The sequence below is a fragment of the Brachyhypopomus gauderio genome, unplaced genomic scaffold (genome assembly GCF_052324685.1).
Source record: "Brachyhypopomus gauderio isolate BG-103 unplaced genomic scaffold, BGAUD_0.2 sc290, whole genome shotgun sequence".
Classification (NCBI taxonomy): Eukaryota; Metazoa; Chordata; class Actinopteri; order Gymnotiformes; family Hypopomidae; genus Brachyhypopomus; species Brachyhypopomus gauderio.
In genome coordinates, this window is record NW_027507111.1 from 1 (window position 1) to 17500 (window position 17500).

General features: G+C 47.5%; 1 protein-coding gene across 2 annotated transcripts; it reads right to left on the minus strand.

Moving 5' to 3' along the window:
* Positions 1–3415: 3415 nt before the first annotated feature.
* ccdc92 (coiled-coil domain containing 92) lies at positions 3416–14762 on the minus strand. 2 transcript variants are annotated; one of them, XM_076995939.1, is made up of 4 exons: positions 14574–14762; positions 9249–9437; positions 8878–8919; positions 3416–4937 (listed from the first exon to the last, which is right to left on the minus strand). In XM_076995939.1, exons 2-4 carry the CDS (start codon positions 9382–9384, stop codon positions 4054–4056), a joined length of 1062 nt encoding a protein of 353 aa, XP_076852054.1. In that variant the 5' UTR covers positions 9385–9437; positions 14574–14762; the 3' UTR covers positions 3416–4053. The 2 variants fall into 2 exon arrangements, with proteins under 2 accessions (XP_076852054.1, XP_076852055.1); XM_076995940.1 differs by lacking the exon at positions 14574–14762 and adding an exon at positions 14410–14564.
* Positions 14763–17500: the final 2738 nt, after the last annotated feature.

Here is a 17500-nt window from a genome sequence, read left to right on the forward strand (position 1 = left end):
CACTATTATTTACATTATATATGCTACCATTGGGCATAGTTATAAACAAACATGGTGTCAATTTTCACTGCTATGCAGATGACACTCAAATTTACATATCAGCCAAACCTGATGACAAACTCAGTTTAGGAAAAATTGATGCCTACGTAAGAGATGTTAAATGCTGGATGTCTCTAAACTTCCTCCAGCTTAATGAGGACAAAACAGAAGTTCTCCTTCTGGGCCCTAAGGCCGCAAGACAGAAGATTCCAGATCGAATGCTCACAGACTACCCCATTACACCTTGGCACAGTAGCCAAAAATCTAGGCGTCATACTCGACTCTGACCTATCATTTGATAAATAGATAATGCTACTAGGATAGCTTTTCTACATCTCCGCAACATTGCCAAGTTAAGAAATGCATTATCACAGCATGATGCAGAAAAATTGGTGCACGCCTTTGTTAGCTCCAGATTAGACTACTGTAACTCATTACTGTCAGGATGCTCAAATAGGAATCAAAATAAACTTCAAATAGTTCAAAATGCCGCAGCCAGAGTTCTGACTAGAACTAGAAAATTTGATCACATCAGACCAGTCCTATCAGCCCTGCATTGGCTCCCAGTTAAATTCCGTATTGATTTAAAAATTCTTCTACTGACTTATAAAGCACTGCACGGGCTTGCTCCTGATTACATCCAGAAACTTATTTTCTATTATGAACCCCCACATCCACTAAGATCACAGGGTGCTGGCCTCTTATTAGTTCCAACAATTAATAAGATAACAGCAGGGGGGAGAGCCTTTTCTTTTAAGGCCCCCCAACTATGGAATAACCTTCCAGAATGTGTCCAGGACTCTGACATAGTCTCAGTCTTTAAATCTAGGTTGAAAACCCACTTATTTAGTTTAGCGTTTGATAACTAATATGCCCCTTTAGATAAAGGTACAGATCCAGGGGTTCATAGGCGAAGGGTTTTATGGTAGACTGGGGCGCTGGTGCTGTCATCCTGTCACTGCTCGTGGTCACTCAAGTTTGTTGACAGTATAGTGGTTGGATGCCAATGTCTCAGAATGCTCCCAAGTCTATGTTACCTAGGCTAGGCTGTAATAATTTAATTCAATGCCGAAGTTGCTGCCACACTCCAGAAATGTTCATAATCTCATCTGTCCTGTATATGTTCTTATACAGAGCTAATTTTCCCTGTTTTATCTTCTCCACATGGCTGCCCACCTACTCGAGGAACACTGAGATGGTGAGAGACGAGCCTTTCCAGAGATCCATCCTGGGCCGGCCACCTCCTGCCTAACCAGATATGATGGAGGAACAACCCACTGCCCTGACTAACCAGTGTGGATGAAGGATAAACCCACTACCCTGGGCCCACTCACCGCCCTGAATTCTCCTCTGCTATGACAAACACCAACCATCAAGACGTTTAATAAACAGGAATTACATAAAGGACTCATGTATACCATTACCAACCATCAAGACGTTTGGGACTGTACAGGAATTACACAAAGAACTCATGTTTATAAATACACATCAAGATGGACTTTATTTATCCCTCACATCTTTTCCTTTTTTTTCTTCTCTCTCTCTCTCTCTTTAAATTGTTTTCATGGTGACTGGCGTCGGCCAGAGGAGGATGGATTCCCCCCCTGTGTCTTGGTTCCTCTCAAGGTTTCTTCCTCATGCCCTTAGGGAGTTTTTCCTTGCCACTGTCGCCCTTGGCTTGCTGACTCGGGGGTTTGGACTCGGACACTTGTAAAGCTGCTTTGTAACAACTGTTGTAAAAAGCGCTATATAAATAAAATTTGATTTGATTTGATTTGATTAACACACACATTAATATGTCTGCATGTTTCTGTGTTACGTTTTCTCTCCTTACTTGTACAAGACAAAATAAATAATAAAAATGTGGCCTTTCTGTGGCGACACTCGGACCTTGACCTCGTTTGGCTGACATGCTGTCACAGATTAAGAGCAGCAGAATCCTGATCAGTCATCGCAGTGTGGATTACAGAACACTGAGACACTGAGACGTTACATTATGGTCCTGCCTAGCTGCCTGCCCTTGTGTTTTTCTATGGATAACTGTTTTGACACTGTACCGAGCCATCGTACCGAGCCATCTTACAGAGGAACTGCCGGATCTAGGCCGCCACACGGCACTTTCGCCAACCCACGTGTACCAGCGACACAGCTTTACGCATGGATTTACATCCCAGAATTCTTGTTTTGTTAGGATTTACTAGTGGTTTTGATGGAAATATCTGTGGCTTTGATGAAGATATTAGCATTGTAACAGCTGGCTAAGTTAACAGTGACGAGGATTAGTTACTGTAATTAATATTAATCCAAAGTGTTCCACAGTGCCCAGAAGTGAACCGCTATTAGCAAGTCAAGAATATTTATTAGCTAGCTAGCTATATAACATTAAACTCCACATTTTACCTTTTTTCGGACATTGTATTCCAAGCATTGTATTCTGTATTTCTTACACTAGAGAAAAAAAAACCAAAATATGAATAAAACTCACAAATCCAAATGTTTTTTTTCATAAATTGCTTTATGTGTTTGTCTACATGTTGTGAAGCAGCAGAGGTTACATTAGGGTGTGGCCGTGGGAGGGAAGTGTGTACAGGAGACCAGTGGAGGCAGAGTGCACCCCCGCACAGCTACTGCATGGCTCATGAAGAACAGATATGCACATGAGCACATTAGATCCACAGGCAAAGACGAGGTTTGGCCACGTGTGTGAGTCGCATTATGTGAGAAAAACACAAAAGCAAAACAAACCAGCGATTGCAAGCAGGAAAGTGTGGACGGATGTAGTATTGACAAGTGAAGTATGAATAGGTGAATTATGGACGGGTAAAGTATGGACGGGTGAAGTATGGACGGGTAAAATATGGATGGGTGAAGTATGGACGGGTGAAGTATGGACGGGTGAAGTATGGATGGGTGAAGTATGGACGGGTGAAGTATGGACGGGTGAAGTATGGATGGATGAATCGAAGCACTTGGCATGCCTACAGTCACTGTGAGCAGATGGCGGAGATAAACACAGGTGATATTAAGGGTGAATTCATCTCACTTTCGCCTTTGTTCATACTTGTTGCAGTGTTGCATAAAAAGCAGGAGGCTATAAGATCCAGCTGATGCCCCGCCCCCTCATCAACTAACTCTCTCTCTCTCTCTCTCTCTCTCTCTCTCTCTCTCTCTCTCTCTCTCTCTCTCTCTCGCTTTCTTTTGCCATTCAGTTCTAGTAGCAGCGTTCATCCCGTCTCTTCTGTTTGGACTTCTGACCAGGACGATGTGTCAGTCTTTGTGCCAGTGTGTGACCTCCAGTGTTTTAACCAGTGTGCTCTGGCTGTGTTCATGTGGCTACATTAGTAGTAGTTTGATAATTCTATCCATTCTATAGGTATGTGTGTGTGTGTGTGTTCTAGTGTGTGTGTGCGCGCGTGTGTGTATGTGTGTGAGTGTGTGTGTGTTCTAGTGTGTGCGCGTGTGTGAGTGTGTATGTGTGTGTGTGTGTGTGTGTATGTATGTGTGTGAGTGTGTGTGTGTGTATGTGTGTGAGTGTGTGCGTGTTCTAGTGTGTGTACGTGTGTGAGTGTGTGTATGTGTGTGAGTGTGTGCGTGTTCTAGTGTGTGCGCGTGTGTGAGTGTGTATGTGTGTGTGTGTGTGTGTGTGTGTGTGTATGTGTGTGTGTGTGTGTGTGTATGTGTGTGAGTGTGTGCGTGTTCTAGTGTGTGTGCGTGTGTGAGTGTGTATGTGTGTGTGTGTGTATGTGTGTGAGTGTGTGTGTGTGAGTGTGTGTGTGTTCTAGTGTGTGTGCGTGTGTGTTATAGAGACTGCTTCCACTTGTGCTGATTTAAATGTATGAACTGTGAGTGTGAATGGGAGTGTGTATTTTCACAGCCATAAAGCAGTTCTGCCAATACTGCACTGGTTTGAATCTGTGTGTGTGTGTGTGTGTGTGTGTGTGTGTGTGCATGTGTGTGTGTGTGTGTGTGTGTGTGTGTGTGTGTGTGTGTGTGTGTGTGCGTATGTTGTTAGTCTTAAACAGTTCTGTCAGTTTCGGACTGTTTGCGGACAACCTTCTCCCCGCTGACCTGGTCAACGGCCAGGGTCTCCACTTCTGCCTGTGCTCTGGCCCCGCCCCCTGCTGACGACGAGCGGTGGATTCTGTGCGCCACCCCTATGTGGGCGGTTCCCCGATGTGGCCTATCCCGTGCCGGGCTGCCCCTGGGGTTCGGCGGTATGGGCACATGGGCAGGGCTTGTGGCCGCGGGAACAATGGGTGGGATCACCGGAGGGCGTTCCCTCAGCAGGGGCGCGGTCTCGGCAGGGGCGGGCGGCTCTCGGGCCTGGAGGAAGGGCGTGGGGTCGGGCATGGCGTCCACGGCGTCCCTCAGCACCACCCGGCGCCCGTCGGCCGCGCCCAGCCGGTACAGCTCCGTGTACTCGCAGTGCAGCGGCTGCGACAGGCTCTTGCGCATGCGTCTGCGAGGCGTGTCGGGCTGCCGCGAGTCTCTGTCTGCGGCTGTGGGCGGGGCCGGGGGCGGGGCCGGGGGCGTAGCCGGCGCTGGGGGCGGGGCCGGTCTGAAGGAGCCCATGGGGCTGACGGTGGGGCTGGTCCCGGACGAGCCCCCGGCGAGTAGCCGCTTCTTGGTGGCGTGGAGCTGTGAGGTGAGATAGGCGATGGTGCTGGCCCGTTGCTCCAGCTCGCCGCTCAGCACGGCCAGCTTGTGGCTGCGGTGCTTCAGCTCGTCCAGGTACTTCTTCTCGCGCTCGCGGATGGTGTTCTCCAGCACGGAGATCATGGCGTTCTTCTGCTCCAGGTCACGGAGGAGCTCGGCGTTCTCCTGCTCTTTGGCCTTCAGCTGCTCCTCCAGCTCCTCGCAGCGACGGTGCAGCTCCCTGCAGCGCTCCTCACCATTATCTGGGACACACACACACATGCAAACACACACACACGCAAATACACACACACACACACACACACACACACACATCAAACACACACACACACACACACACACACACACACACACGCAAACACACACACACACATCAAACACACACACACACACACACACACACACACACACATCAAACACAGATAATTTCAAATGTCAGTTATCATAACCAACAGGCCTGAAGACAATAACACTGCTTACACATACACAGTATGCATGATGAATTTGCTTCACCCTATATCCTGATGTCCTCCAGAGCAGATAAAAGTGTTTTGTCACTTAGCCTATAGAGGGCAGTATTGACCTTTGATATTCAGATCTACATGATACCATTAAGTAAGAGTCATTTCCTTTCCCTCCCCCAGAGACCTAGATGAGCATGGCATGTTATCCTGTACTAGACAGGGAGGACCCAGCATTATGTGAGCAATGCATGCACAAGCACACACACACACACACACGCACACGCACGCACACGCACGCACACGCACACGCACGCACACACGAGCACGCATGTACACACGCACACACACAAACACACGCAATCATGCACACAGTTTCATACATACAGGTCCACTGGCACAAAAGTGTTATGACCAAATTCTCTATTTGTAGAATGTCTAAGAAACATCTATTTATGAATGTCTAGTTTGCAGAATATCTCCCTGTCTCTCTCTCTCTCTCTGTCTCTCTCTCTCTCTCTCTCTGTCTGTCTGTCTGTCTCTCTCTCTCTGTCTCTCTCTCTGTCTCTCTCTGTCTCTCTCTCTCTGCAGTAATGTCAGCTAAACTGGGAGAGGCTGCAAAAGCACAGAGACAGATGGACAAAGGGGGAGACAGTAAGAGAGATACAGAGTGCTGAAGGTCAGCAGAGAGAGACACTCCTCTTTGTTTATATTGATTAGCACTGTAACAGGAGACAGCCTGTCTAACCCCCCCCCCCCCCCCCCCCCAGGGGCGTGGTCACACGGGTGACAGCTGTCAAGATACCACACCATTACGAGCCTGAAATTATATAATTAAAATAAATAATAACAATAATAATAAATGAAACAATTATATTAGAATAACTAATTTATCTTCTCCATCACTCCATCTACACAAATAATAAAATAAGTCTCATGACGTAACCTTATGACCTTGAGTAGGTCAGTCAGTCAGAAAATCACAAAGCTCCCAATATAGTTTCCATTACTATATTACAAATAATGCCATTACAGTTCATTTAAAATCATATTACCTGCACGTATGAGTATGCTCCATGTATATAACCCTGGACAAACCACTCCCTCCCTCTCTCTCTCTATCTCTCTCTCCCTCTCTCTCTATCTCTCCCTCTCTCCCTCCCTCAGAGAGAGAGTGCTCCCCACTCCCCGCGCCGGTCCTGCAGACGTCACGTTCTACTCTAACGCTACTCTGGCAGGACTCTCTGTGTCTTCCACTCACCATGGAGTCTGACTGCATACAGCCAGAGAGCCCTGGCCTTCACATATCCTCTGTCTCTCCACTTCATAGACTCCCTCACTCTCTTTCTCTTTCCCTCTAATTCACATATCTTCTGTCTCTGTCTGCCTCTCTAATTCACAGACCCCTTTCTCTCTAATGGTGGAAGACTACAGAATGAGCTCATGTGAGTGTAACGGGGTGACACACACACACACACACACACACACACACACACACACACACACACACACACACACACACACACACACAGCTCCCTCCCTCTCATGTGAGTGTAACGGGGTGACACACACACATACACACTGCTCCCTCTCTCTCATGTGAGTGTAACAGGGTGACACACACACACACACACTGCTCCCTCTCTCTCATGTGAGTGTAACGGGGTGACACACACACACACTGCTCCCTCTCTCTCATGTGAGTGTAACAGGGTGACACACACACACACTCTGCTCCCTCTCTGTCATGTGAGTGTAACGGGGTGACACACACACATACACACTGCTCCCTCTCTCTCATGTGAGTGTAACGGGGTGACACACACACACTCTGCTCCCTCTCTCTCATGTGAGTGTAACGGGGTGACACACACACACTCTGCTCCCTCTCTGTCATGTGAGTGTAACGGGGTGACACACACACACACTCTGCTCCCTCTCTGTCATGTGAGTGTAACGGGGTGACACACACACACACTCTGCTCCCTCTCTGTCATGTGAGTGTAATGGGGTGACACACACACACACACTCTGCTCCCTCCCTCTCATGTGAGTGTAATGGGGTGACACACACACACACACACACACACACACACACACACACACACACACACACACACACTGCTCCCTCTCTGTCATGTGAGTGTAACAGGGTGACACACACATACACACACAATGCTCCCTCTCTCTCCCTGAGTCATCATCACAAACATCTCTGATCGTCATTACACCACAGCGCTCTCCATGTGACCATGGGTTGAAGGTCACTGTGAGCAGAGGTCACTGCTGTGTGCTGAGAGGGGTCTCGGTGGAAATTTACAGGCATGACTACCACTCTCTAAAAGCCGACGGGTCACCTCTCATCACCTACTCTGAGCTGCCAAGGGGTTTGGTTATTTGCAGCTGTCCTAATATGTCCAAATGTTGGACTGCTTTCACAGTGATGTGGGGCCTGGATAAAGACTGTGTCTGCAGGAGGCTGTGGGTGAGACAGGTACCAGGTGGTACATTAGCCCTCTGCATTAGCATCACTGCAACAACTCATGTCACCATCTGGGTCAGACCAGACAGCAACAACAACAGCAACACCGCAGCGTCTGACAGCCAAGACCTGCTCTGCCGCCCCCCAGCACTGCCCCCTGCTGGTTTGGGGGAGCATCAGTGAATTCTGTGACAAAGCTGGCAGCGATGGAGGGGACCTTCTCCGTGGAGAGGTTGCAGTGGCGTTGTGTAGATCCCTCGTCCCCCGTGGGTTAGTGGGTTTCGGGTTTGATTTAAACGTAAAATAAAAAGACACCTGATTTATAGAAATGGAGGGAAGAGAGAGAAAGAGAGAGAAAAAGAACACAGGGGGTAGTCTTTGCAGTTGTGTATTTGTGTGTGTGTGTGTGTGTGTGTGTGTGTGTGTGTGTGTGTGTGTGTGTGTGTGTGTGTGTGTGTGTGTGTGTGTGTGTGTGAGAAAGTGACTGCTGGGTGTGTCATTGGTTGCCAGGTTACACCAAAAAGCCATGGCAATATGTGTCTATTGGAACAATGAGGAAAGCTCTCTTCCCCTTCTGATTCTCTCTCTCTCTCTCTCTCTTCCTCTCTCTCTCTCTCTCTCTCTCTCTCTCTCTCTGCAGTGGCCCTAAAACATTATTTACAACCCCCTGCAGTTTAAACTGCTTTAACTACTACCACAGCTCCAGCTCTGAGCAACAGTGCAGGCAAACAGCTTTCAACAACATAACAACATGATCCAGCACACAATGCTTCACGAGGTCACATGCTTTTGGACGCTGGGCCGTGTAACCGGGGCGGTGCAGAACCCTAACACGCCCCACGGCGTGATCCACACACAGGCTGAATCAGGAGGGCCAGAGCTGAGTAGGTTCTGCTGTGCTGTGGGTTCCCAGGATGTGAGCCCAACACTGTGTTCTGATGTAGAGTGGAGTGGTTGAACCTTTGTGTCTAGCTGTGTGTCTGTCACACAAAACATACTGCACACCCTGTGTGCCTATATGGTGAGATGGTATATGAAATGGAATATGGTATATCTATTGTTATATTAAATAAACCTAAATAAATTATTAAATAAATTAATAAATAAAACTGCCTTGCCATGCCAACATTCATGCATGTCTGTGTATGTATATGCTTGTGTGTGTTTGTATGTATTTGTGTATGTACGTGTCTATGGGTGTGTGTGTTTATTTCTGTGTGTCCGTGTGAGAAATCTTACCGTTGGGATCAGAGCTCCTGACTGTCAGCTCATATGTCAGGTCTGTGAAAACAAAGAGAGAGAGAGAGACAGAGAGAGAGAGATCAGATGTTAGAATGGGGGCACAGAGCATCAAATCACCTTTAGAGTGACAAACACAGCCAGAGATCACATGAACAGTCCCATTACACTAGAGCATAGATCCCATGATAGACTTTAGTCTACATGACACAATATTGTAGATCAAATGACAGATTGAAGAATCTATATTATATTGCCCCACATGGCACACTGTGTGTGTGTGTGTGTGTGTGTGTGTGTGTGTGTGTGTGTGTGTGTGTTGCATGCGCGTGTGCATGCGTGCATGTGTGTGTGTGTGTGTGAGCCCAGACCTGTGCAGTGCTGCTGTAGATGGCGTATCTCAGCATGGAGGCCCTTCAGTGTGTTGGCGTGATCCTGCTGCAGAAACAGCAGGTTCTTCTGGGCACTGTGGAGCTGATTCTCCAGGGTCACGTTCTCCGAGGCCATGACGAACAACACGCACACACACAGACACACACATATACGCACACACACTCACACTGACACACAGCCACAAGCAGAAAGGGCAGGAATTACTACATCAGTCAGGACTGCCAACCAGTCTGCCAGTGTTTTTTTACAAACACTCTCCCGTGCTTTGCCCATGTAGTCCACTGTACATATTATACTGTACAGAACTGACTGCTTCTTATGGAGGAGGATTATTTCAGGAAGCCTTTTTAGATGTGTTTCTCTGGGAATCGGACTGGGGCCGTGCACAAACTGTGGTGAACACACGTGTGTTGGTTTTCCGCTAATCAACCTGAGAGTGGATCTTAGAGTAATGCTGAGCAGAAGCGAAGGACTGAAGCTCACCTGTTCACCCATTCACCTGTTCACCCATTCACCTGTTCACCCATTCAGTTGTTCACCCATTCACCTGTTCACCCATTCAGTTGTTCACCCATTCACCTGTTCACCCATTCACCTGTTCACTCATTCACCTGTTCACCCATTCAGTTGTTCACCCATTCACCTGTTCACCCATTCACCTGTTCACCCATTCAGTTGTTCACCCATTCACCTGTTCACCCATTCACCTGTTCACCCATTCACCTGTTCACCCATTCACCTGTTCACCCATTCAGTTGTTCACCCATTCACCTGTTCACTCATTCACCTGTTCACCCATTCACCTGTTCACCCATTCAGTTGTTCACCCATTCACCTGTTCACCCATTCACCTGTTCACCCATTCACCTGTTCACCCATTCACCCGTTCACCCATTCACCCATTCACCTGTTCACCCATTCACCTGTTCACCCATTCACCTGTTCACCCGTTCACCCATTCACCTGTTCACCTGTTCACCCATTCAGTTGTTCACCCATTCACCTGTTCACCTGTTCACTCATTCACCTGTTCTGTCACTAGCTGATGAACTCGCACTTATTCCATACAAACATGCGGAAGCAGGTTCTCTCTCTCTCTGTGTGTGTGTGTGTGTGTGTGTGTGTGTGTGTGTGTGTGCGTGTGTGTGTGTGTTTGTTTGTGTGTGTGTGTGTGTGTGTGTCTGTGTGTGTGTGTGTGTGTGTGTGTGTGTGTGTGTGTGTGTGTGTGTGTGTGTGTGTGTGTGTGTGTGTGTGTGTGTTGTTTAAGCTTCTTTGAAAGTAGAAGGGGACAAAGGACACTCTTGTTAGAATAACAACCAAAGTGAGGTCACACACACACACACACACACACACACACACACACACACACACACACACACACACACACACACACACACACACACACAATAAAGATGCCTCGACTCTCCACCACTAGCATCCTCCTTCTTTTTAAGAACAGTGATCCGTAAATAGCTAAAGACAACATTATAGCCTGCTATTACATACATGGATAGACAGATACAGAGACAGAAGGAGGAGCAGAAAGAATATAAAACAAAGAGAGACAGGAAGGAGGAGTAAATGAGTCCTCTGACTCTAATGGCTGGGAGTCTGGAGGAGGAGGAGGAGGAGGAGGAGGAGGAGGAGGAAGAGGGCTGAGAGCGAGACACTAAGATGCTTCTTCGCCGACTCTGCATTCAACACAGCCCACAAAAACCCATCCTGACACACGGGCTTAAAATAGCACCAGTAACCCGATACCACTCGCTGATGGACGCTGGGTGAAGCCCCTCCGGGTCACTCAGCCAAAGCCTTGCGTGGCCGTCCCAAGCTTCTGATGAGCTGGCGTGCGAGACCGGCGTTTGGCCCGTGTGGCCGATGAGTGTGTACGCTCGTCATTTGGCCTCCTTTTAAACCCCAATCGGCCCATTCTGGAATCTAGCGCAGCGTGCCGTATGAAAACCAACCGCGTGCACTTCAATCACGGCGCCGCTCTCTAACGCCATGAGCGGTGTCGATCTGCTATGAGGTTCTAAATCGGGCCCAAGTCTCCTGCAGTTTGAATAATTCAGCAAGGACCCGCCTCCCCTGTTCTGAAGTGCCCCCTCTCTTCTGGGCGGCGCTCACTCTGATATCGATTATGAAATGTAATAAATGTGTAACATCTGGCTATTCGCAGGGCGGGAGAGTACGGGGAGAGAGGGGCGGAGAGGGTGGAGGAGGAGATGGATGACTCCGTTAAGCTCATCTTAATGGCCTCCTGGGCCGGTCAGCATCGTAAGCACCGTGGAGGCGCCGGGCGGCTCAAGAACGTCCGCTGATGTGCAATATGTGTTCGTCCATGTTGAAAATGGAGGGAGAGGAGGGTGGGGGAAGGAATGTGAGGGATACGCGCAGATGGGCGGAGTCACGTATGGGCAGACCTGCTGGTGGGCGGAGTCACGCATGGCAGAGAAGAGTGGGCCGATACTCCACCCCTCCACATTATGATCCAATAATGCTAATTCCCTTTCAGTGATGAGTACATATTAATCAAGAGCCTCAAATCAGATCAGACGTCACGCAAATCAGACTCCGGTTGGAGCAGTGCGTGGCATGGTGTCTGAGAGCTGTGTGGCAGCCAGCCAAGGTCTGATACGCTCACCAGGAACCGGACCAGACCGGACTCTGCTACGCTTTCTCTTTCTTCATCTCTCCATCACTCTGCAAGCTTTCTCTTTCTTCATCTCTCCATCACTCTGCAAGCTTTCTCTGAACCCTCTCCTTCCCTTTATCCTCCACTGACACGCAAACTTTACAGTCACAAAGAGAGAAAGAGCGAGAGAGCAAGTATAGGATGTTTAGTTATGCAGTGTTACAGTGTTAAACACACCCGTTACAGTGTTACACCCGTTACAATGACCTGAATTAGCTTGGGTTAGACAAAGACACAATGGGACAGCATTAAGAGAGTACACACAATCCATTATTAATGACTAATATGAGTGAGTGTGTGTGTGTGTGTGTGTGTGTGTGTGTGTGTGTGTGTGTGTGTGTGTGTGTGTGTGTGTGTGTGTGTGTGTGTGTGTCCAGATGATGATGGATTGCCACTACATCGAACGGTAGAACACCAAAGCACTTCCTGAAACAAGAGAGCCTTCCTATCATCAGCTATGACATCACCACAGACCCAGACATCTCCCAGTGGGCGGGGCCTATCCAATGCCAGTAAGCTGATCCAAACACAGCAAAGCTATTGGTTGTTGGAATCGCGTGAAATCGACAAACTTTAGGAATATATGCAGTCCAGACAAAGCAGGCGATGGCATCAAAAAAATGAAACATAACCGACGTGCCACGTGTCTTATTTCATTAGAACCCCGCCTATGCATAAGCAAGCCACAACCGCAATACCATTCACTTCACTGCAAGTAGCCTAACTTGTAGCTCGTGTCAAACCAAGCAGGCCCGAGCCCAACAGCACAGTTGTTACTACACTTACTGCAAAGACAATCGGTCAGGCTGCAGCTGGAGACCGAGGAGCCGCTGGCTCAGCTCACCTCCGACCTTCTCTGGCCTCTGCTTACCTTCGACCAATCAACTCATCCGTTCATCGGGAGGAGCCGCCCGTCGCCCGGCTGAGATGTTCTGGAGCACTGTGAGAACTGTGAGAAGACGGAGCCCCTCCCGCAACCGGAGCACCTCCTCACTGGAGGGGCCGTCCGAGGTGGAGCAGACACTTCAAAAAGCGCTGATGCCTGCAGAGTTGTGAGGTGAGGCTGTTCTGCTACCGCTCTTTCTGACGGAGGACCGTGTCTCTGCCCACCTGCCTGCCCACCTGCCTGGCAGGCCGACGCCCACTTTAAGACTTTTAAAGGCTCCGGATCACCTGTTTTCCCATCATCTCTGTGGCTTCCATACGGCCTCACTCTTTTGTCTTATTTATGTGTTTGTCTCCTCTCTCAGGCTGTCATAGTCCTCTCTGTTTCCATCTTGCTATTCCCATGTCCCTAAGACACATTCTTTCATTCTCTCTCTCTCTCTCTCTCTCTCTCTCTCTCTCTCTCTCCCTCCAGGCTACAATGCACTTCCTCCAAGACATTAATAATCAATGAACTGCAGCACCCGAGGAAACTCTGAGATCACCACTGACTGAGACTATAAGAAATGTACATGCATGCAAACATTCAACACACACTGACTTAAATGCAGTGTTTACAACCATCACATTATGTAAAAGAGTCACATTTGGGCCAGATCTTTAATTCAAACATTTCTCCATCTTAAACTGGGTCTGGCAGTAAACATAAGGGAATAAAACCCTTACGGATAACTAAAACTTTGAAAAGGCTACATCTGTTAGGTGTTGAAAGTACGAATAGCTACACAAGGTAAACTACAACTGCGAGAGGCCTGTAGTGGGGGTAGACTTGTCAAAGGTTAGCGAGAGATAATTTGATTCAAGTTGTTGTTGATGACGGAACTGGTCCTTCAACACGACACACTTGCACCTCGCCTCTCGGGTCGCGTCAAACACCATCATAAACACCACCACAAACACCACCATAAACAGCACCTGCATTGCGGACAGCGCCACATCTCCACACGTGGGGCTGGACGCTCAAGTCCCTTTGTGGGACAAGCAGACGTTTTCAAAAATAAAAGCACATTCAATATACTTTAGATGATCCTGCCTGGACTTGAAAAGGACACGATGTTGAGAGTGGCTTTCACGTAGCAGGGTCGGGGGGGGGGGGGGGGGGGAATACGTAACCTAAAATCACTCGCCCTCTTTATTTAATGGGGAAGTGCATCATTACGACAGACTCTATTAGTTGTACCACACCTTGATGGGCGAAGCTCGTACAGCCAAGCAAGCGTACACAACACTGGACCCTAGTTATGACTGCACGAAATAGATGCTGTTTAGAAATCGCGTTTATTTATAAAATGATGCCAACATCAATAACGATCCATTCTGTAAGATCAGATCCAATGACAGGCTTGTGAAAACTTCTTTAAATCCCAGAATCTGATGCCTTGGTAATTGTGCAGTACTGCTGTATTTATACAATAACAAACAGCTCGGGCATAAATAAGACGTATAGAGCTGAAATACTAGATCAGACGACATTCATTATAAAAAAAAGACTTAATTACCGGTTACTGCGTTTACAGCTCGATTGTTATGTATGTAATCCAGTGATGTGTTGGTCCCGGTACCGGCGACGCAGGTGCCACGGCGAGGATGCGACGACCCCGTCCTCTGACCACCGGCCCTGCCGCAAATAAAGACTCCAAAAAACACGGGCGTGGGCACGTACCTTTAAATATTCACGTTGAAAAGGCGTGTTTCCACAAGCAGAGACGGCGCGACACTGTGGTTGTTTTCATTCTGGCACACTGGTCATTGTCACCGGGTCGCTGCGAAAGGTTTTGCCCGTGGTCGACGGAGAGGGCTTCGTCCGCTCGCATCTCCCCGAGATACGGGGCAAAATAAAGCAGTGCATGCTGGGAAACCGAGTCCCTGAACGGAGTCCTTCCAAAATGGCGCCGCTCGTCTGTGAAAGGGAATTTATATATATAAACATTTTCCTTTTATACTCGATTGCTGTAGTTCTCGTGAGTTTATGGAGAGTCTTTCACAGTCCTCACGGATGTTACAGTAAATGTAAATAAAAACGTAACGCTAATCAAATACAGCAGACCATGGTTTTTGGGTTTAAAGTATCCACGCAGGCCTGCAAAGCAGAAAGGCCTTCAGTTGCAGTGCTGTTTCAGTACGACTGACCCAGCTCATGGATGAGCAGAGTATACACAAACAAACAAAAACGGCCACAAAACACAATGTATTGTACAGAAAGGCTCAAACATAGATACAACTTCATAATTTCCCAATTGCCCTTTAGTAAAAAAGGTAAAGTTTCATATTAACTACTGATTGAGTTCAATTCAGTTTTGTTTTATTGTACTATAGTCCTTCATACAAGCAAGCAAATGTGGCCTCGGGTGCCGTGGGAGGGGAGTTGGGTTGTTTACGAATGAATGTTCAATTGAGTTGAACATTCAATTGAGTTGAATGTTCAAATGTTCAGTTTAGACTCTTTTGTAGGTCTCACCACGGTCAGCCATGACAGAGGGACGAGCCAGTCTAGACAGGCCTAGGTCTCTTTGATGGGCCTGTGGATTAAGTTTGCCTTAATTCACAGCACAACTGCAGAACATGACTTTCGCAGGTTTGTCTGACTGTCTTTTACATGCGATTATCTCATATCATTTAAATTGCCCTACGTCACTCCTCTTGAGTGAGAAAAGACGCAGTAGGCTAATGCAGTTATAAAGTCAGGGGTCCGGTCACATTGACCCATATGACTGTTGGACCTACGTGCATCTTCAGTGTCCCCACAGCTCCCTTTCATCCCACAAATCACAGCAACAACTGCGGGATATGCTTCACATTCCCCAACATCTGCCCAGACCTTCTGCCCCAGTTTGAATCACATTATAATGGATTTCACCTGAGGACTCTAGAACGTTCCACAACAAAGCTGATTGGTTTTGACACAAGGCCCTCCGTTTTGTGAAGAATATAAGAGGAACTGAAGTAAACGTGACGAAGCGTCTCTGCAGGATGAGACAGAGATGTCTAGTGTGTCGTTTCCTTTATTTTTTATTCTTCTGGATAATCAACCTGAACTGAAAGGATCTCCATAATGTGCTCTCCTTGCCACAGTGCGGATGCAATACCGAGGACTGAGTGATATGGGAATTTTGGAACTGACACCAGATGGTTTTATGCTGTCAGCTGATATTTTTCAGACCTTAAAGCTCTACAGATGCTGAACTGGAGCAAGCAATAGACATTGCTCCTTAGATCTGTGCCATGTTCAGACAAAGACAATATGAGTTGTACAAGTTCGTAGGCATTTCACGGGGGTTGGGTTTTGTGTTTGGGGGCGGAGATTGCGTTTGTTGCTGTTGCTGATATCCTTCAAATAATAATCGTTTTTTATTTAATTAAAAGGAACTCTTGCAATACACAATATTTCCACTAGAGGTCAGAGAAAGCTAACGTCCTTCTCCAACTTGTCGAGTCCTTCCTAAATCTATATACAGTACTGCCACACAAGTCTTTCTTCAGGTACTGGTAAGCAAACCATTTCTCTTTCAAATATAACGTTAATTTGTCATTGGTCTGTCAGTGTTGCTTTACATATTTTCCGAATTTGGTGGGAGAGTAAGAGAGTTCTGTTCTGTACACTCAACAATATTCTGCGGAAACAAAAGTGTACACCTCTTCTTAGCGTGGGCTCCCCTATACATGTTCCGGTTATGTACATGTTCCTGTACACCTCTGTTGTACACTGCGATCCAGCGCACAGAGCTGAGCTGCAAATTTTACTTGAACATATTTGCATATGTTGAATCAGCCAATCGCCTCCCACAGCAAGTCACTTATTTAGACTTCCTGTAATGCAATTTTCAGAGAACAACATAATTTCATAACTCATTGGATGATGGATCCTCACAGTTGACTGGGTGTTCCCTGATAGTGATCGGGTGGGGCACTGGAAGATTACCTCTAACAGAATTCTGGGTACAGACTCCTGCCTTACACAAAGACATTTAACCCCTTCTGTCCCAGGAGATGCTGCCATGCTGGGGACCACATGCTCACATATTCTGGGCACTGTTTGGCTGCACAATTGCAAATCACACCTTAGAGGAGAAGCAAACAAAATGTTCGTGTCTTTTTTTACATTCTCATGAGTTCAGTTAAATGCACATGGACCTTAGATGTTTACTCTCACAAATATGCTAAACAAATACGAAACACTGAGAGGCATGTAGTGACAAAGACAACGTTAAAGCATTGAGTGTACAGCTGAGTTTCAGCGGACTCCCTGCAGTAGCACTAGCGTAAGAGCACTGTCCACCCTGTACTCTGTTCCCTGGGGGTCGAGGGTGAGTGCTTCAACTCCCTCTCAGCTCAGAGTGAAAACAAAGTTCTCTGCTTCACTCAGTTACCTTCCAGCAGTGCACACACACATGCATGCACACACACACACACACACACACACACACACACACACACACACACACACACACACACACACACACACACACACACACACACACACACACACACCTCACTCTCTCTCAGACACACACATGCTTTCAGACTTTAAATTATATCTGGCACAGTGAATTCCACTGTGGAACAGCTACCGTGTAAGGTGATATAAACCAA

Bases quoted from the DNA above. Each gene is read 5' to 3' on its own strand.
- ccdc92 (XM_076995939.1), bottom strand. From the start codon at position 9,384: ATGGCCTCGGAGAACGTGACCCTGGAGAATCAGCTCCACAGTGCCCAG. The intron at 8,920-9,248 runs GTCTGGGCTCAC...TTGTTTTCACAG, and splicing joins TCTACAGCAGCACTGCACAG to ACCTGACATATGAGCTGACA. The intron at 4,938-8,877 runs GTAAGATTTCTC...TGTGTGTCCCAG, and splicing joins CAGGAGCTCTGATCCCAACG to ATAATGGTGAGGAGCGCTGC.